At 38.5% G+C, this 20,822-nt stretch overlaps 1 protein-coding gene across 2 annotated transcripts in view; it reads left to right on the top strand.

Annotated features, from left to right (window-relative positions):
• VGLL4 (vestigial like family member 4) overlaps positions 1–20,822 on the top strand; it is a 186,869-nt gene that overhangs the window by 8,755 nt on the left and 157,292 nt on the right. For both annotated transcript variants that reach the window (XM_027863687.1, XM_027863686.1), the window contains exon 2: positions 15,556–15,632. In XM_027863687.1, the coding sequence (XP_027719488.1) occupies positions 15,569–15,632 (64 nt within the window). In that variant the 5' untranslated portion in view covers positions 15,556–15,568. The remainder of the gene's footprint in view (positions 1–15,555; positions 15,633–20,822) is intronic.

Below are 20,822 nucleotides of genomic sequence, written 5' to 3'. Positions count from 1 at the left end.
TTCTTCTTTCTTTCTTTCTTTCTTTCTTCTTTCTTTCTTTCTTTCTTTCTTTCTTTCTTTCTTTCTTTCTTTCTTTCTTTCTTTCTTTCTTTCTTTCTTTCTTTCTTTCTTTCTTTCCATCCATATGTGTAGCCCTAATCCTTAACATAGTGCTTGCCATGTAGTAGTTAATAAATACATAGCTATTCATCTCTTACTTAAACACCAACGTCATTCAGGATTCCTTGAAAGATATAACAACATGTGCACTTTTTCAGTGACTCTCTGATCATAAACATCAGGTGAGGCATAGAACATGTAGACATACATTCACAAAAGGTGTTTGCCATTGAGAAAGAGGAGATCTAGCCTAGAGTCTAAGTGTAAAAGAAATTCTTTATAGATGGTCAGGTTGTCCAGATATTCTCCTTCCTGATGACAATATACAGAGTCGCATCAAGCTTGAGAATATTTCAATGTCTCGTGGAAGAGATCTGTAAGAGATATGGTCTAAGAACCCACAAAGAATAGAACTAATGGATGAAGAATGTCTATTGCCAGGATTATGAAATGCAATTCTATGGACAAATCATGGCGCTTGTTCATTAGTATGTCTATCTGGGGTCAGACAGTACATATAGACAACAGATTTAGTCTAGAACTAAACAGGAGAGAGAGAGTAGACTGGATTGCCCTCAGGGAATTGAAAAGCTCCTTTAGTTGCCCTAAACTTTTGCCAGAAACAAAGGCCCACCTTTTTAATACCAGTATTATTGCTGTATTCTGAGACAAAGCATGTGATAGTCTCAAAAGAATTGAAAATGGATATCACCCAGAGGGCACTTGAAAGACTTATGGTGGATGTGAGCAGGCTGCAACATGTAGCGAATGAAGACTATCTAGGAGGAGCTAGAGGAAAAGATGGCATAAAGTAAATGTATGGTTAAAACAAACCAAAAAAATGGGCTGGCCACATGTTGAGCACAAGTAGGAATCTCAAGTGCTCCATTGATATCCTCAAGCTATCAGGAGAAAACAAGAAGGACTTCCCGCATATTGAGTGGAACCCAATATGATGAACTGATTGGAAGAACTGAGCAAGCGTCCCACAGGATGGACAAGCCATGGAGGGATTGTAATCTTTACCACTGGAGGGAGCATCCAAATGGATGAGGTCACAGATGCATTTGATTATTGGAGTGTAGACAGCATTATATACGATTTAGCCTAAGGTTTAAAGAAATATGAGTACCTGGGTACAAGTTAATACATTACTCACAAAACTCTGTTATTAATCACAATATTATAAACCTTGGTTTTCTTTACCAGAGATAAATAGAAAACAACGTTCACTCTCTCTCTCTCTCTCTCTCTCTCTCTCTCTCTCTCTCTCTCTCTCTCTCTCTCTCTCTCTCTCTGAAACTTTAGTTAGCTGGAAACCTTTGAAGATTGTGCTCAGCTGTGACTCAGAACAGCTTCTATGCTATAACTTTGGTCGTTTAAAAAAAAAAATCCTTATGTTTCTTCTGCTGCCAGCTTTAATTTTCCTAATAATAGCTTTAAGTGTCTTAGAGAGTTGACCTTCCCTTCACCAACTATTCCCTCCCACCCACACTCACCCCATGCCCCTAAAGTGTGGTAAGATTTCTTTGCTTTTAAGAAGGGAAAAGATACAATTTTTTTCCATTTATTTCAGAAGGTAATGGGGTCTCACTTGGAATCATGAAAAGAACACTGGAATGGAGATCTGAGAATTGAGTTCTAGTCTTGTTTCTTTTGCTCTATAACCTTGGAAACATCATTATTTTCCATGTCTGATTTTTTTCTCCTGTAAAATGGGGATATTAATGCCTGCCCTACCTACCTATTCAAAACTTTGTTGGGAAGATCAAACATAAAATATATATAGTGGCAACATCACTTACTTGCTTGGAAGTTAGGAGAACTCAGTTCTAGCTTTGCTGCTAACAAGTAGTCTTAGCATTGGACAAGCCACTTAATCTTTCTAGGTCTCAGTTTCCTTTTCTATAAAATGAGGAGATTGGGGCATGTAGGTGAGCAGTAGACAGAGCGCTGGCCTTGGATCCGGGAGGACCTACGTTCAAATCCGGCCTCAGACGCTCGACACTCACCGGCTGTGTGACCCTGGGCAAGTAAGTCACTTAACCCCGATTGCCTTCCAAAAAAAAAAAAAAAAAGAAAGAAAGAATTAAAACGAGGGGATTGAACTCAATCATCTGTTTTCTTCTAGCTGTAAAATTCTTTGATTTTATGACAATAGATGTGGAAGTCTTTTTTAAAAATAGGAAGGGTCATAAACGTGTTTCTTTGGTCATCCTTCAAGTTTGGGCTTTGGTCTGTGTTACTTTAGACAAAACACTTGACTGCTCTGTTTCCTCATTTGTAAGGTGGGGATAATCATATTTGCTCTATCTGTCTCAGAATAATTAGATGAGGTTATTTGCATGAAAACTCTGAAAAGGCAAGGTGACATTAATAAAATGAGATGACGTTAGGAAGTACTTTGAAATCTCATAATCTCTATACAAGTGTAAGGTGGTAGTTTTATTAGCAGAAAGAACAGAGAGAGAAAGGGAGAAAGTGTAGTGTTAATAGAGTTATAGGTTTTACAAGGAGGTATTAAGGGACAAGTACAGACTACTTAGAAGCAAATGTAGGTAGGAGATAAAAGTTGGGCTGGAAGTAGGAGACCAGGTTTTTCTATTTCCTTTTTAATTGTATTTTAAAATTAATAAATAAATAAGCATTTGTTCTCATCCCTCCTCCCAGTTTGAAAAGAAGAAAAAAACAAAATCTTTGTAACAAATAGTCAAGCAAAACATTCGTGTGTTGGCAATATGTAAAAATGTATATCTCATTCTGTATCTTGAATCTTCACCTCTCTGTCAGAAGGTGGGTTGCATCGTTCATCATCTGGAATCAAGGTTAATCATTGCATTGATCAGAGTTAAGTCTTTCAAAGTTGTTTTTTCTTTACACTATGACTGTTGTGGAATAAGTTCTGACTCTATTCGCTTGTCTCTGTACCAGTTCCTACAAGGTTCCCCAAGCTTCTCCCAACATATCCCTTTCCATCATTTCTTATGGTGCAATAGTATTCTATTACATCTGTGTACTAGAATTTGTTTGGCCATTCCCCACTTAATGGGCGTCCCGTAGTTTCTTTGCTTCCACCATAAAAATAGCTGCTGCAAATATTTTTGTATACATAGGTTCTTTTTTCTCTTTGTATGATCTCTTTGGTGTATAGACCTAGTAGTGGTATCACTGAATCAAAGTGACTTTGTGGGGATAGTTATTTGCTTTCTCAAATGGCTGGACAAGTCAGTAGTGCATTAATGTACCTCTTTCCCTGCAGCTCCACCAACATTAGTCATTTTCCTTTTTTGTCATCTTTGCTAATCTGATGGATGTGAGATGGAACCTCAGAGTTACTTTAATTTGCATTCCTCTAATTATTAGTGATTTGGAGCATTTTTGTATATCTATTGATAATTTGAATTTCTTTCTCTGAAAACTGCTCAATCATATCCTCTGATGATTTATCAATTAAGGAATAGATCTTATTCTTATAAATGAAATCAGTTCCTTATATATCTTAAAAATTAGATCTTTATCAGAGAAACTTGCTACAAAGATGTTTTCCCAGTTACCTGCTTCCCTTCTAATTTTAGCTGCTTTGTTTATATAAAAACTTTCATTTTTATCTAATCAGACTTGTCCATTTTACCTTCTTAGATTCTCTCCATCCTGTCCCCTGTTTGATACTGAACTTTTCCCCAATCCATAGATCTAAAAGGAAATATCTTCCTTGTTCATATATGTAAGTGTGTATACATGTATATACACATGTACATACATACACACAACATACACACACACATATATACATATTTTAAATATCTAGTTCCTATATCTATTTGGAGCTTGCCTTATTATAGGGTATGCTTATCTAAATCTAGTTTATACTTAACTATTTTCCAGTTTTTCAAGGACTTTGTGTCAAATTGAAGACTTCCCCCAGTAAATGGAACCTTTGGGTGTCTTAAAAACTAGGCTAAGTTCGTTTGCTTCTGTATGCTTCTATGTGCTAAAAACCTGCTTTTTTACTGCTGATGGAGGCTAGTTCTACACTTAACTACCAAATCAGATGATCATTTGAATAATCTTGTCATTTCTGCAGTCTTTACAATCGAAACAGATCAATGGCTAATTCAGCCACAAGGCAATGCACCTTCATTTTTAAGCTCCTCAAGATCAGAGACTGTACCTTTTTTCAACAATCTAACAGATTTTTCTATTAGACTCATAATTCAGTGAGGGAAGGAACTCTGTCGTATCTTGGCTTTGTATCTCTCCCAGCGCATATTCTTCTCACTGTAGGTATGTATTAAGTGTACATTGAATTGAGTATTTATTATTGACCTTCTGTGTATGAGTCAGTGTTTGAACTACACTCTATGTGAGTTATATCAGCACTCAGATATTTTTATTAGTGATAATGTGGCTAATGTGACAGAACAAAAATGACTTATGGTGAGTTGATGCCCAGGATAAATGGAAAGATAATAAGACAGCCCTTAGTTGCCCCTGATGAGCTCGTCACTGGGATCAGAGCATTGAAAGAACTGGTAGATGTGATTAGTGAACACCCATCAGCTATCTTGGCTAGGTTAAGGAATGTGGAAGAGCTGCTGCAGGCTTGGAAAAATGATCAGTATTCCCATTTAAAAAAAAGAAGAGAGTAGAGTGTGCTGACCATAAACTAATGAAAATGACTTCCATTTATTAACAAAGTCATAGCACATATTGTTAAAGGGGTGGTTAGTGAACATCTCTAAAAGAAAGTGGTGATCACCAAAGTAGCACAACGTCATCATGAGCAGGTCATGTCAAGCTAACCTGATTTCCATCTTTGGCAGGGTTATTTGTTAGGCAAATCACAGTAAGCCAAGCAGTTGTCAAAGGCATTCATGATATCTGTGTGGACAGGATAGCTCAATGGGTGGACTTAGGATTGGCTGAATAGCTAGACCCAAAGAGTACAGTAGTCATTGAAGGTTTAGTGTCCATTTGGAAAGAAGTCTTTAGTGGAGCATCTCCTGGGTCTGTCCCTGGCTTCATCCTGTCTAATAATTTTGTAAATGATTTATTTGGCACACTTATCAGATTTGCAGATAACATAAAGCCAGGAGCAATAGCTAACACTCAGATGACAATGTCTAGTCTCAACGAGTTAAGATGTGAGGCTGAATCTAATAAGATGAATATTAATAAGGAAAATGTTAATCTGGGGTTCAAGTGCAAGATGATGGAGATGTAGCTAGATATCAGTTTGTCTGAAAAAGATCATCCAACAGTGTTTTATGGCAGCCAGAAAAAGTAATGCGATTTTTAAGATCTTTTAAGAGAGACTTAGTGTTTAGCACAAATAAAATAATAACTATGTTCTCTGCCCTGGTCAAAACACATTTGGGATACTCTGTTAGGTTCTGGACTTCACATTTTGGGAAGCACATTGTTAAGGAGAAGAGGGTCCAGAGGATGACCAGGATGGAGAAGAAATTTGAGATCAAACCAAAAGAGTACCAGCTGAAGTAACTTGGGGGTATTTTAGCCTATAGAAAAGAAGACTAGGGTCATACGAAAGATATCTCCAAGTCTTTGAAGAACCGCCATATGGTTCTGTTTAGTTCTAGAAGGCATAATTAGGAGCAGAGAGATATAGGCTTGATATAAGAGAAATCTTCTCAGTTCAATTCGATTTCATGCATTTAGCAAGTGTATATTGTGTTAGGAGTTAGAAACTGTCCCTGCCACAATCAGATTACGTTGTATCGGAGGAGAAGGCACAAACATGTAAATAAATTAAAAGCGTATAACAGAGCTAACAAAAAACGGAATATTTTGGTTCATAGGACCATAGATGCAAAGATGGAAGGGACCCTGTGGCTATCAAGTCAGAACTCCCACTCCCATTTTATAGATGATGAAACCGAGGCCCAGGGAGGTTAAAGGACTCGCCCAAACTCACACATGTAAACATCAGAAGCAGAAGGTGGCTTCTTACTGACTAGAGCAATTTAGGCAAAAGGCTGAATGGTCTCTTGTTGGGTATTTTGTAAAGGAGATTCTCGGATAGATACAAATTATGCTCGGAAGCCTCAGAAATGCTTTCTGATTCTAAGGTTTTTATCATTCTGGATGTTCTAAGTACAGAAAAATCAAGTTCCTTTTCTGCCCGCCTCAATCCTCATACTAGAAAGCATATAAAATGAATAAGAGATAGTCCCCGCCCTCAGAAACTGTATATTTGAATAGGGAAGTTAAAGCAAAACCAAAAATCACCATTGCACGAGGCAGGATATGGTATTTCATAAGAAAGGTACAAACAATGCCGTGAGTATTTGGAGGGGAGAGAGATCGTTTCCAGTTGGAGAGAGGATAGCCATCGGAAAAGGGCTTATGAAAGGGGTGGCTTTAAAAATGAGCCATTAGACCCAGGGAGGATTTTGCCAATCAGAGATGTGGGATTGTATTCCAGATAAAGGGAATGATTAGAAAGAAGGCACAAAAGCAATAAACATAGGAGGATGTAGGGGATGGAGAGGTGTAAGTCAGGTTGCCAGAATTTAGGTTATGTTCAAGAGAGCAGCAGCAGATAAAGAAATTCAAGTCAAGTCAATAAATGTTTGAAATGCCGACTCTGTATAAGGCACTACACGATGACTTCAATACATAGTGAAGATACAGCATCCTTCCTTGCCCTCAGGAAACTTACATTCTCTTTGGAAGCAGGAAGACAGTGCTGAAGCTCCATTGCCCCATCCTCTCTTGAACATAATAACTTCAGTCAATAAATCAGTGAATAAACGTTCATTAAGTGTGTGCTCTGTGCCTGGCACTGTGTTAAGTGCTGAGGATACAAAGAAAGGTATTCTGGACTACTCTGCACTTGTAAAATTGTCGTCTGTATTATAGTTGCTTATACGCATGCCTTAATAGATCATTTTTATTTCTGTATTCCCCAGCACCCACCGTAGTACCTTATAGATAGTTGTCATTGGATAGAGTTTGTTGTGATCCTTGTAATATACCCTAGAAATTCTGCTGTTAGTCTGCAGGACAGATCAAAAAAAGGACGTTTCTTTTTTGTACACAGTACACAAAAATACCAACAATTTACATTTCTGTCACGCTTTAAGATTTATGAAATACCACACAATACCCCTGTGAAGAAAGTGGAACACATAGAGCAAGCTAGCATTTATAGAGCGCTAACTCATTTCATCCTCAAAACAACCCTGAAAGGTGGGTCCATTTTAGAGATGAGAAAATGGGAGTTAAATGACTTGACCGGGGCCATATGGCTAGTAACTGTCTGAGGCAGAATTTTAACTCAGGGATTCTTGAGTCCAAGTTCCATGCTCCATTAATTCTTGGAAATGGACTCAAAGATGGTAAGTGATTTACTCAAGGTCACATGACTAGTGTCAGTGTTGGGATTCCAACCCAAGAGCCGGAGCTTTTTCTACTATACCATATTGCCTCTTAAAACCTATAAGTTTTTTAACCTTGTGAGTGAGTTTTCCATCCAAAATTGATGCCTCCCCCCAAAGAATTGTTTTTACTTGTCTTATATTGCTCATAAATTATTCGGCACTCCTAATCCTAGCTATCTGGTATGAGTGCGTTATTGGTTTCAAAGAAGCGTGTGTGATAATCAAATCCATCGTCACTGATAGGATTGTAGATTTAAGAAGGAATCAGAGACCGTCAAAGCCAACCTCCTCATTTTACAAGTGAGGAAGCTGAGAAACAATATAGTTAAGTGACTCACCTAGGGTCATACAGCTAGTAAGTGTGTGAGGTGAGTTTTGAAGCTGGGTCTTCCTGAATCCCAGTCTAGTGTTCTATCCATATTATCGTAGAATTACGGTATAGAAATTACAGACAAAAGTAATAACATCATGCTTAAAAGTTACTGACATTCTCTTCAGATTACTGTATCATCTTTTTTCTGCTGTATAAAGTTGGTTCTTTGTGGTTCAGATGTTAGTGTCTACATGCAGAGTGACAAATTTAGAGGTCCCTTCTAGCCTTTAAAGACAGTTCTATGATTCTGTGAGGCCAGGTGTCCACATTTAATGTAGTACCATTCTACATTTAGTGTTCAGTTTTACTTGACTTCTTGCATTAAAGAATTATATAAAATGTAATGTTCAGTAGGCTTCATTTTACTACTCACTGTCCTCTTTATCTACTCAGTCCTATTGACCATAGCTGATGCTTAGCTCTGAATCTAGCCCTTCACCCTTGGATCACTCCAACTATTTCCCAGCTGGTCTCACCTCACACCTGAATTACTGCAAAATCCTCCCAGCTGATCCCCTTCCAGTCTTCCTCTTCTCCACCCCACTTCATATACTGCCAGAATATTGATATATCCAATATAACACTTTCAGCATGTCATTCCCTGCTCAGGAAATATTGTAGTAGCACCTGTTGCATAGCCTGCCTGTTTCAAGTCTCTCTAACCTCCAAACCATCTTCCATTCAGTCACTGAAATGATTTTCTTAAAATTCGGGTCTGTTATGTCACCCCCTAACTAAAAAATCCCAGGGGCTCCTGGTTGCCTCTTGGAGCAAATACAGAGTGCTCTGTTTGGCATTCAGAGTCCTTCATAACCTTTCTCCCTCCTACCTTTCCAGTCTTCTTACTCCTTACTCCCCTCCACATACTCTTCAATCCGGTGATGCTGGCCTCCTGGCTGTTCCATGAACAAGACACTCTATGTCTCAGCTCCAGACATTTTCTCCAGCTGTCCCCCATGCCTGAAATGCTGTCCCTCCTCTGCTCTTCCTATTGACCTTCCTAACTTCTCTCTACTAAAATGCCTACTTTTACTGGATGCCATCCCCAATCCCTCTTAATTCCACTTCCTATTTATCCTGTACATAGCTTGCTTTGTGTATATTAGTTTACATGTTCTCCCTCCCTTTAGATTGCATTTGAGGGTAGGAAATATCTTTTGCCTCTTTTTGTATCCCCAGTGCTTAACACAGTGCCTAGCACTTAGTAGGTGCTTAATAAATGTTTATGATTGATTAATGAAATAGCTCTTCATTTCGTAGAATCAGAACAGAAGATCTTGCAGTCCACTTCTCTCGTTGTCATCTTCTTGGTTTACAAGTTCAGTATGTGTATAATCTGGCCTTAGCCAACCTAGCCCAACTTCAGCTTCTACAATTTCCCAATAATGATACACTGCCCCAGCCAGATTAGTCTTCTCATCAATTATTTCACAAGATTGTTGTAGGGAAAATGCTTTTGTAAACTTTCTTTTTTAAAATTTTTAACATGTTATTTTTATTTTCAGTTACAAATTCTCTCACTCCCTTTGCCCTTTCTCCTACCCACTGAGATGATAAGAAATATTGGCACCCATTATACATATGAAATCATGTAAAACATATTTCCACATTAGCCATGTTCCAGGGGAAAAAAGGCAAGGAAAACAAACAACGGAAAAAAATATACACTTCATTCTGCATTCTATCAGTTCTTTCGCAGGAGGTAGAAAACATTTTTTATAAATAGTCCTTTGGAGTTCTGGCGAATCATTGCATTAATAAGAGTTACCAAGTCTTTCACCATTGATCATTGTTACAATATTGCTGTTACTGTGTGCAATGGTCTCCTGGTTCTGTTCACTTCATTTTGCATCCATTCATATAAGTCTTCTCAGATTTTTACAAAATGATCTCCTTCATCATTTCCTTTTTGTAAACTTTCAAGAAATATTTCTGCACTCCTTCATGAAAATCATTCCTGGCTATTCTAGCCTATTGATTTTTTTTGTGTATAATATACTTCAGCATTGCATTTGATTCTATCTTATTTTGTCCTCTTTTTTTTTTCCATTAGCACATTATGTAAGACATATTACCTCTTTGATTTTCTGTTTTTTTTAAGTCTCTAAGATAAAGTGTTGAATTAGATTGTCCCTTAAAGTCTCTTTCCAGTCTTAATCTTGAGACTGAGAACTCCAGTCTAGAATTCTTAGTGAATACCTTCTTAATTTGTTGTTATTGTTCAGTTGTTTTCAGTCATGTCCAAATCTTCGTGACCCCTTTTGGGGTTTTCTTCGCAAAGATATTGGAGTGCTTTGCCATTTCTGTCTCCAACTCATTTTAAAGATAAGGAAACTGAGACAAACAGGGTTAAGTGACTCGCCCAAGGTCACACAGCTAGTAACTGTCTGAAGCCAGATTTGAACTCAGGATGATGAGTCTTCCTGATTCTAGGCCCGGCACTCTATCTTCTGTGCCACCTAGCTGCCTTCCTCTTAATTTACTAGGCAAATAAAATCTAAAGAACTTTTGATGGCAGTATTATAGAGTCTTTATGTGTTCATAAGAGTTTTTTTTCCTTGATATTCTCTCTTTAAAAAATTCACATATTTTGCATTGAGGAATGTTGTTTTAATTAGGATTTGGTATAGTGAAAGAATTTAGCAAAGAAAGTACTATATCACAAAATTGAATGCTAGACCTATGCCAGGTTCCTGAGAAGTATTGGACTATGAGCCCTACAATGGATCCAGCCCTTAGCACAGTGCCTGGCACAGAGCAGGGACTTAGTAAAATACTAGTTGACTGATTAGTGTGTCTTTTGCAAAGACTAACTGCTTTGTCAATATCCTTGAACAGATACAGTTAGAGAGTTGTTTTTCTTTCTTGCTATACTAATATATGTGACTTTTTATTTGGATTAAAGGATTTTAGTGGGCTATTTGGTTCATAAAATTGAAAGGGGACAGTTAAGATAGAGTTCTGTTTATATTTTTTTCTCCTTAGGTGATAGTGTTTGGGGGGGTGAGATGTGATTATATAAGTATGGTCTATTTTGAGAAAACATAATTTTACAAATATAAACAAAAATATCTATCTATCTATCCATCCATCTCTTTCTGCCAGAGGCCTTTCCTGTTCCATCATCTCTCTATCCCTTCTGCCAACTAGATTCTTGAATTTTCCCTTCTATGGTTACTCTTCATCTGAGTTGTATGCATACTTATTTATGAAAATGTTGTTTCCCCCATTAGATTGTGACCTAGATAGCCAGGGCTGTTTTTGCTTTCTTTGAATCTTTAGTGCTTAGCATAGGACTTGGCACATAGTAGGCACTTAATAAATGCTATTTGAGTTTACATATGTGTGTGTATACACACATACATATGTACATATATCATGTTATCAATTATATAACAAAAGCATATTTCACTTATAAAGGGATTTGCTATATGCTACTTTAAAATTATGAGTTCGCCTATTAAAGGTAAATTGTGATGTAATTAATACACGAGTTTTCATGAAAACATCTACCTTGTAAATTAACATGTGCCTGCCCCACAGTCACAAAGTACTTTTCTGCCGTGCATGTTGTCATCCTCATCTCTCAACTGAGGCTGGGGAACCAAATACTTATTGGGTGGGTAATAATGGTCAAGTTACTTAACCTCTCTTAGCCTCAGTTTCCTCATCTGTAACATAATAGGGTTGGACTAGATCACCTCTGACGTCCCTTTCAGTTTTACTTATTTGAAGTAGTGAAGCCAACCCTATTTCTGGCCGTTATGAGAAATTCTTTATTGACCTCTCCGAGGCTTCTGACACTATTCATCATGCCTTCCTTTTAGGTAGATCTGCTCTCTAGGCTTCCGTGATAATGCCATTTTTTTGGGCTCAAGATAAGGAAAAGGTTTCTAACAATTCAAGTTTTCCGTAAGTGGAGTGGGCTGCCTTGGGAGTAGGCTTTATCTCATTAGAGGTCTTAAGTAAAAACTGGGTGCCACTTGGTAGGTATTGGACTAAATGCCCTTTGAGATTCTTTCCAACTTATGCAATAAATATTAAGGACTTAATGTGTGTAAGTCACTGGAGATGCAAAGAAAAAAAAGAAACAATCCTTTTTCTCAAGGAATTTATATTCCATTGAGTGGAATGACTCTAAAAAAATTTTATTTATTATTACAAATTTAACCATCAATAAACACAAATATTTCAGTATAAAAAAGAACCAAAACACAAGTTTGTGTACACACACATATTAAATAGACCCATGAACTTCTTTTATGTATATTTTGTTTTTTAAGTACATATTAAATTTAGTAAGATAATAAGAAAATTGCCTCACGTATGTTCCATTCTGAACTTCTTTTTCCTGAGCTTTTTTGTTTTATTCTGTGTATTTTTAATGGTCTTGTTGATGATGTTTGTTTCTTTTTTTTTCTACTTCATCTTTATGACCCATTCACAGCCTCCAATAGAAGCCCCTTTCACCTTACAACAAATTGTTACTGTTCAGTCATGTACAACTTTTTGTGACCACATGGACCATAACATACCAAGCTCTTCTGTTCTCCACTATCTCTCGAAGTGTGTCTGTGTTCATGTTAGTTGTTTCCATGATACTATCTATCCATCTCATCCTCTGTCATCCCCTTTTCCTTTTGCTTTCACTCTTTCCCAACATCAGGGTCTTTTCCAGTGAGTCTCATCTTCTCATTATGTGACCAAAGTATTTATGCTTCAGCTTCAGTGTTTGACCTTCCATCAAATAGCCTGAATTAATTATTTTAAGTATTGACTGATTTGCTCTCCTTGCTGTCCAAGAGACTCTCAAAAGTCTTATCCAGCACCACAATTTGAATGCATCGATTCTGCAGTGCGCTCAGCATTCCTTATAAGCCTAGTTGGCAGAATCTTCAGCATTAATTTGAACATTCCTTGGCATTGCCTTTCTTTAGGATTGGGATGTGACCTGATTTTTTCCAATTCAGTGGTCACTGTTGTGTTTTCCAAATTTGCTGGCATATTGAGTGCAGCACTTTAACAGCTTATAACAAAGAAACAGTCAAACAAAATCAATTATCCCGTTGGCCGTGTATGAAAGTGTCTATCTCATTGTGTACCTCTGCTCCATCTTGTGCCTGACAAGAGGTGGGAGTCCAGATTCATCATTAGTTTTCTCAAGTCATGATTAGGCACTGAATTGATCAGTCCTGAGGTCTTTCACAATTGTTTTCCTTTATGTTATCAGGGTCATCATGTAAATTGTCCTCCAAGGTCTGCTTATTTTATTCAGTATCAGTTCATACAGATCTTTCCAAGTTTCACTAAATCTATTTTGTTTTTTTTTTTTATGGTACAAAAATATTCCATTACATTTGTATGCCAAAACTTGTTTAACTATTTTCCAGTCAATGGTCAACCACTTTGTTTCCAGTTCTTGCTATTACTATAACTTTTTTATAGTAACAAACAAGTAGAAAAAGAGAATTTGGGGGACAGCCAAATAAGTTATATGCATGTAATGGAATATTACTGTGATGTGAGAAATAATGATTGTGATGAATACTAAGAAGCTTTCCAAGGCATGAGCTGATAAAATGATGTAAACAGAATCAAGAAAACAATATAAAAAATCCAACAATATAGATTAAAAAAACCCTAGCAAACCTAACAAAAATGGACTTCTGTGAATAATCAAGACAGACGAGCCTGGGCCTCCCTTCTTTGCAGAGCAGCAGGGGCTGTGGGCATGGAATGCTACATACAGTGATGTCTCGGTTGATATGTTGGTCAATTTTGAACCAATGGGGGACTGTTAGGCCGTTATTTATAAAGAATGTCTGTTTGGGAGGGGGAAGTAGGGCATAATGGCAAATGGAGGTGATGTAAGAATTAAAGATATTAATGAATCATTTTAATGTTTAGTATATTGATACATCTGGGTCCTTTCCCTCTGTCTTTAATCTTTTTGCTGCCTATGCCTAGGAGTAGTATTTCTGGTCCAAGACTCTGTATAGTTTAGTGACTTTGGCGAAGCATACTTGCAAAAATGTTAAAATTACATTTTCATTAGGTGAGTTCTGTTGTTATTGAGTCAAAATCCTTAGTTCTGTTCACCTTTTTCTTTTTAAAAAGTAGGCTTTGATATTGGAACATTCTTTTTCCCTTTACTATCAGAATCTTTTATAAATCAAATCAATAAGCATTTATGAAGTGTTTACTATATACTAGGCATTGTGCTAAGAGTAGGAGATACAAAGAAATGTCAAAACAGTCCCCATCCTTAAAGAGCTCACATTCTAGTGAGGGAGACAATGTGTTAACAGCTATGTATAAACCAGACATGTAACAGGATCGATTAGAGATAATCAAAAGAGGTAAGGCTCTAGACCAAAGAGGGATTGGAAGAGACTTCCTGCAGAAAGTAGCATTTCAGCTGAGATTTGAAGGAAACCATGAAGCCAAAATAAGGTAGAAGAACATTCCAGGTCTAGGTCTTGTTTGAGGAACGACAAGCAAGCCAGGGTCATTGGATCATAAAGTGGAGGGGAGTAAAGTATAAGAAGAGCGACAAGCTTTAAAAGCCAAACAAAAGATTTTATATTTGATCCTGGAGATAATAGGGATTCATTGGCTTTTATTAAGTTGGAGGAGATGATGTAGGTTTAGCTAAGTGGAGGATGGACTGGAGTGGGGAGAGATGAGGCAGGAAGGCCAAGTAGCAGGCTGTTGAAATAATCCAGGTGAGAGGTGATAAAGGCCTGGACCAGGGTGGTAGTAGTGTTAGAGGAGAGAAGAAAGTGTATTGGGAAGATGGTACAGAGGTAGAATTGAGAGGACCTGGCAACAGATTGGATATGGAAGGAGAGTAGGGTTGTGAGCCTTGGTGGCCAGGAGATTGTTGATGCCCTCAACAAGGATTGGGAAATTTAGAGGAGGGCGGGGGTTAGGGGGAGCAGATAATGAGTTTAGTTTTGGACGTGTTGAATTTGAAATGTCTGTAGGGCATCCAGTTGGAGCTGCCCAGTAGGCGGTTGGGGAAGCAAGAATGGAAGTGAGGAGAGAGGTTAGTGCTGGATAAATAGATATGAGAATAATCAGCATAGAGGCAAGGGAGGAGAAGAGAGAGGGTCCAGGACAGAGCCTTGGGGGATACTCATGCTCAGAAGGTGTCACCTGGATGAAGATCCAGCAAAGGAGACTAAGAAATGGTGGTCAGACAGGGAGGAGCCGAACCAGGGGAGATCAGGGTCACAAAAACTAGAGAGAAGAGAGTAGCAAGAAGAGGGTGATTGTCAAAAGCTGCAGGGAGGTCGAAGAGGAAGAGGATTGAGAAAAGGCCTCTTTCAATTCAATGAACGTTTATTGCTTGCATTAAAATCTTTCTCTGAAGCCTTCCCGTGATGGGAAGATGATCCTGGCTTCTCAAAGGTTATACCTGCAGAGGATGAGCTGCAGCAACCTGTGCCAGTCCAGGAAGACTTTCCTTGTAGTCTTTATTAATGAATATGGTGGATAGAGGTCTGGACTTGGAAGTCAGGAAAATCTGGGTTCAAAACCTGCCTCAGACACTCACTAGCTATAATTCCCCTAGGCAAGTCACTTAACCTCTGTCTCAGTTTCCTCATCTGATGAAATAAAACATAGTTCCTGTTTCCATGGAGCTTACACTCTAAATCTTGATGGTGTTTCTTTCAGGCTCCAACCAGGAATGGAGACCCCATTGGATGTTTTGTCAAGAGCAGCTTCCCTAGTGCATGCTGATGATGAAAAACGTAAGTCAACAACTTGTTTCAAGTACTTGTATGGTGCACCGTCATGCAATCCCCAGCATATGGCAGTCACTGATGTGATTTCTTTTTTTTTCTTGACTCTCAAGGTATTTGTACACTCTTAATTTTGGTGTTTATTTCTTAGGGCTCAATATCTTATTTTCTCTGATAATCCAGTGATCTAAGATCTAATCAATTTAGGATTCCCTCCAACAACGCAGATCAAAATCTATCCATACCTTCCCCATCTTGGACAACTCTTGTTCATGCCCTTCAAAAATTTGCCACCAGTAAGACATCTTATATGCAAAGAGTCTTCTTCATCTTCTTTCCATGTTGTCTTACCCCAGTGGAGTACATGGGCTGCTGACCTTTGATCTTGTGGCATGACTGGCTTATCTTTTTTTCCCCTTAGTCCTACATTTTTCTGATAATAACCTCAAGACTACTTTTCCAATATTTCTAACATGTTGCAGCCAACTCACCTCCACTAAGCACTTCCCTTCCCTTCATTTCTTTGGTGGTTATGGTACTCCATATAACATGACTGGGAGAATACTGGTGTTAAAAAGATAGGTCTTCGTGGCACAAAGAAATATGGCAACTTTTCAAGCACTGTCTAATGTTCCAAGGCAGTCCAGCCCCCTGTCCACTAGCTGTCTAATCCTGAGTCAAACTCATTATCCCTTTGCATTGTTTGTCCTAGATACAGGTAGGAGTGGATGAGGCCTCAGAGACTATCAATCCATCTGTGTGTCAGATACTGGACAATAGACATTCTTCATCCACTTGATCCTTCCTGTATGGATAGTCAGTCAGTCAAATCAACAAGCATTTATTAAGTGCCTTTATGTGCCAAGAGCTGGGGATACAAAGAAAGGTAAAAATAGTCCTGGCTCTTAAGCAACTCACAATCTAATAGGGGAGAGAACATGCAAATAACTTTGTAGAAACAAGACATATAATAGAATAAATTGGAGATAACTAACAGAGAGAAGGCACTAGAATTAAGGGGGATTCTGCCTCCTGCAGAAAGAAAGTGGAATTTTAGCTGAAACTTAAAGGAAGCCATGATACAAAGATGAGGAGCATTCCAAGCATGAGGGGCAGCCAGTGAAAATGTCCTGGGTTGTTCCTTCCATGCCTCAATTAATACTAATACTCAAAAGGGAGTTGAGCTAAGTTATCTTTGTAGTTAAATATTTCAGGGTATTTTGTATAATTTTGAGTCTATCCTTCAGTGCCTTCAAAAGTTTAACACCTTCAGCACGAATCTCTCCTAATTGTATTATTATATTATTATTGGTATTATATGTATTATAATGCAACTGCTTTCCCATCTTTGTTTTCTTCAGTGCAATTTCTATTTCATCTAGCAATGACTCTGGAGCTGTGATGTTAGATTTCAGATGTAGTGATTCCACTGTTTTTGGCAATGAAAAGAATTTGTAATAAAAATTTTCACATAGCTTTCCCATTTTTCATTTATCTGTTGTTCTCCTTGAAATTTTATTCTTATATGTTCTTAGGATGCCTTCCCTCGGTTGGAGCTCTCACAAAAATTTCCCCCTCCACTGCTCTGTTTTAGGAGGCAATACTATTCACAATCTACCATTCCCCTCTTTAAGATTTCATAAATAAATTTATATTCTAAACCAATATTTCCCTTGACTACCGTATCTGTCCACTTGGTAAGGAGTTCTAGTACTTTCTAGATGAGGTGGTTTTCTAGGTATCCTTGTTACGGCAATTGCTTTGATTTAAATTGTTGTAGGAAATTATTGTCAATCAGTAGTCTTTCCTTCATTCGTTTCCTATTTTTCAGGATCAGTAATTAATTTTGAACAAGTCAGGTTGCAATTTTAATTGTAGGCCACACCTTTATTTATTTTTATTTTTCTAGGTTTATGTTACTTTTTATGTTCTTTTTTAGAACATTGTCTGACTGTAGAGAGCTGATTCATGAATGATTCTCCCAAGAGTAATGATTTATTTCCTGTGTATTAATACATGATTAATTTCTTTTTTATGAGTTGTGTTATTTGGTGTGTGCTATGTTAATTGACTCATGATTCTTTTCTGAAGAACCTATTCTAGATTGATTGACATAAGACGTGTGAAATTTATAAACCTCTGACCTCTCTCATTCCTTACTCCTGAACCATATTATTTCACCATTCTCCCTATATCCTCCTTTGCAGTGGAGTTACTGAGTACCAAAGTATATATTGACTTAATTTGGAGGGTGTTATCAAGTTCTTGGTTAAATTTCTCTATCTGTTTATCTTCTGCAACAAACATTAGTACACAGGCTTTTGTTATTTTTTTTTTGGCAAATACTTATCATGAGTACTGCAATTTAAAATGACCAGCTGTCCAATGGAATAATGTTTTTTATGCCTTGGATACATGATAAAATCCATCTCCATAAACTCACTTCCATGGAATTCTAGGTGGGAAACAAGGTGTTATCTGCTACCTCCACTCACGTACCTATGCTTTGAAATCTTCAAGCATTGTGTAATTGGTTGAGAGCATGGAGAAGGCAAACAGGAGGGTAGTGAGAAAATCTGACTCATTCTAAGGCTGACTTTGGGCTTGTTCTCATAGAGATAGCAGCCTGCTCTTCCAGGTCTTGGCTGAACTCAGAAACTCTCCCCTGCACAGGTGGTTATGAGTTCATTGCTAGGAACAAAGGTGCCAAAGTTTATTTGTGGCCTGAGTTTCTGATTTAACTCTTGATGCTCTTGAGCCTCCAGGCCCTAAAATATACAGTGAACAGATTAACATTGATCAATACTTATTGATCAGTACTTCACATTAGGTATACTGCACCTATGAAATGGGCCAGGAAGCAATTGCCCTGGGCTGGAATAAGCCCTAAATGCAACAGGAAAGAAGAAATATAAGATGAAAAATCAAGGGGATGGCAGGATCAAGGGAAGTATTTGTTTGTTTGAAGAGTGGGGCAGACCTGAAAGTACTTGTAGGCAGCAGGGAGGGATCCAATAGACAGAAAAATAAAAGATGAGAAAGAGAGAGGGAGAGAGAGAGAGAGAGGAGGAAAGAGAAGGAGGTGAAGGAGGAGGAAAGGAGTGGAAGAGGGGAGAGGAGGAAGAGAAAGAGGCAAAGGGAGAAAGGGGGGGAAGGGAGATAGAACAGAGAGGGGAGAGAAAAGGGGGGAGGGAAGAAAAAGAGGCTTAATGGGGCAGTTTCTCAAAGGAGTTGGTTGAGGAGGAAATGTAATCAAAGGCACAATTAAGAGGGTTGATCTTGGCAAGGAAGTTTACCTTTTTCTCAGAGACTAGGGCAAAGAAATAAAAGACAGGTGAGAATATAAAGAGGTTTGAGGAGTGAAATAGCGGAGATGAGGAAACTCATGCTGTTTGACTTCAGTTTTCTCATTTAAACAGGAGAAGGGGGTAGAGGGGGGGAGCAGCATATAGGGGTATGAGTAGAGGAGAGATGGGTTAGAGCAGTCATTGTGGAAAATGTGGCAATCAGGAAAGAATGAAAGCGTCATTGTGCTGCAGGTGAGATTAAATGACATGAATTTGAAGTGGACTCAAAAGATATAGTTGTATGACATCCTCTTGGAGCATTCACCAGCATGGGAATAGTGATGTGGGATGTAGATGGCAGAGGCAAGCCAGCTTTAAGGAGTGGCCGATCATGCATAGTAGTCAGACAATAAGCCAGGGATTCAAGGGTAAGGATGTATTGAATTAGTCAACTATTAGGTCAGGATTGTTAATAAAGGAAAGTGAGTCCAGAGTAGGGTTGATGGAACTAGGAAAAGAATGAGGAGCGAAAGAATAGGATGGGAGGGAGGAATGAAGGAGGGGAGGGAGAGAGAGAGAGGGAAGAAAGGAGGGAGAAGAAAGAGAAGGGGCAGAAAAGGCGGGGAGAGAGAAATCGAGAAGATTGTGAGGGAAATTTTGGAGTTCAATCAATATAATGCATGTGACCCATTTTGGTGATAATTATGAGATTGACGGTATGGTCACCTTTATGGGTGGTTTAGGTAGGCTAATGAAGATGTAGGTCATGGAATATTGATGAACTGTGAGGCTAGGATGTTCAAGGCTAGGATGGATGTGGAAGACCTCAAGTATGAGTGTTGGAGTTGGATAGAGAGTATACCTATAAGCTACTTTGTTGTTTAGTCATTTTAGTCGTGTCCAACTTTTTGTGACCCCATTTGGGTTTTATTTGGCAAAGATACTGGAATGGTTTGCCATTTCCTTCTCCAGCTCATTTTACAGATGAGGAAACTGAGGCAAATAGGGGAAAGTGACATGCCCAGGGTCACACAAATATGAACTGAGATCGTCCTGAATACAGACTTGGTACTCTATCCACTGCACCACCTAGCTGCCCATAAACTACTTACTGGACTATTTTTAAAAGAAGAGAGAGAGAGAGAACAGAAAACAAGAACGCTTGTTGATGTCAGTAGATTATGGACCCAAAAAAATATAGACTGGGTAATTGGTGTAAACTGATGGAGGAGAAATTGCAGAAGGATGATGGCAGAGGTAGGATGTAGAATTAGCACTGGGGAACAAGGTTTATGTCTATTCCTCAGCATGGACCAGTATTATGGGATGGAGCGACCTTCACTGAAGAAGCTTGCCAGGGATAAGGTGTCTTCTAGAGATAGCTGGGTTTCCATGAGTGCAAATGAGAAGGATGTAAGAGAGCTAGGATGAAGGTGCATTTATCTGTGGAGTTCTAGTTCAGAGGGCACTATGAAAGTAGTAGTAGAGGGGAGTGGGGAGGAGGGTGAGTAATGGTAACATGAAAGCACTTTTCATCTCTGTAGGTGGCAGAACCAAAGAGGTCTTTGCATTCCCATGGTGGGTTTTTCCTGGGACTCCTTTCCTTTTTGTTCTCTGCTAGCCCACACTGCCATGTAGGCCTTCTCTTTTAGCATCTCATCACCATGGCATTCCTGTCTTTCAGCTTGCCTTTCCCCTTTACCCCACCCCATACACCAAAGCCCTGAAGGTTTAAAGTCCATATTGTTTAAGAGAAAAAAATGCCCCTCCCAGCATGACTGCAGCCAAGGTCAAATTGTCCTTGATACTGTCCTGCTCACCCCCCAACACACACACACACACACACACACACACACACACACACACTCTCTCTCTCTCTCTCTCTCTCTCTCTCTCTCTCTCTCTCTCTCTC

This window comes from Vombatus ursinus, unplaced genomic scaffold (assembly GCF_900497805.2).
Source record: "Vombatus ursinus unplaced genomic scaffold, bare-nosed wombat genome assembly UNPS02014773.1, whole genome shotgun sequence".
Taxonomy (NCBI): Eukaryota; Metazoa; Chordata; class Mammalia; order Diprotodontia; family Vombatidae; genus Vombatus; species Vombatus ursinus.
This window is presented reverse-complemented; position numbering and strand designations above follow the sequence as displayed.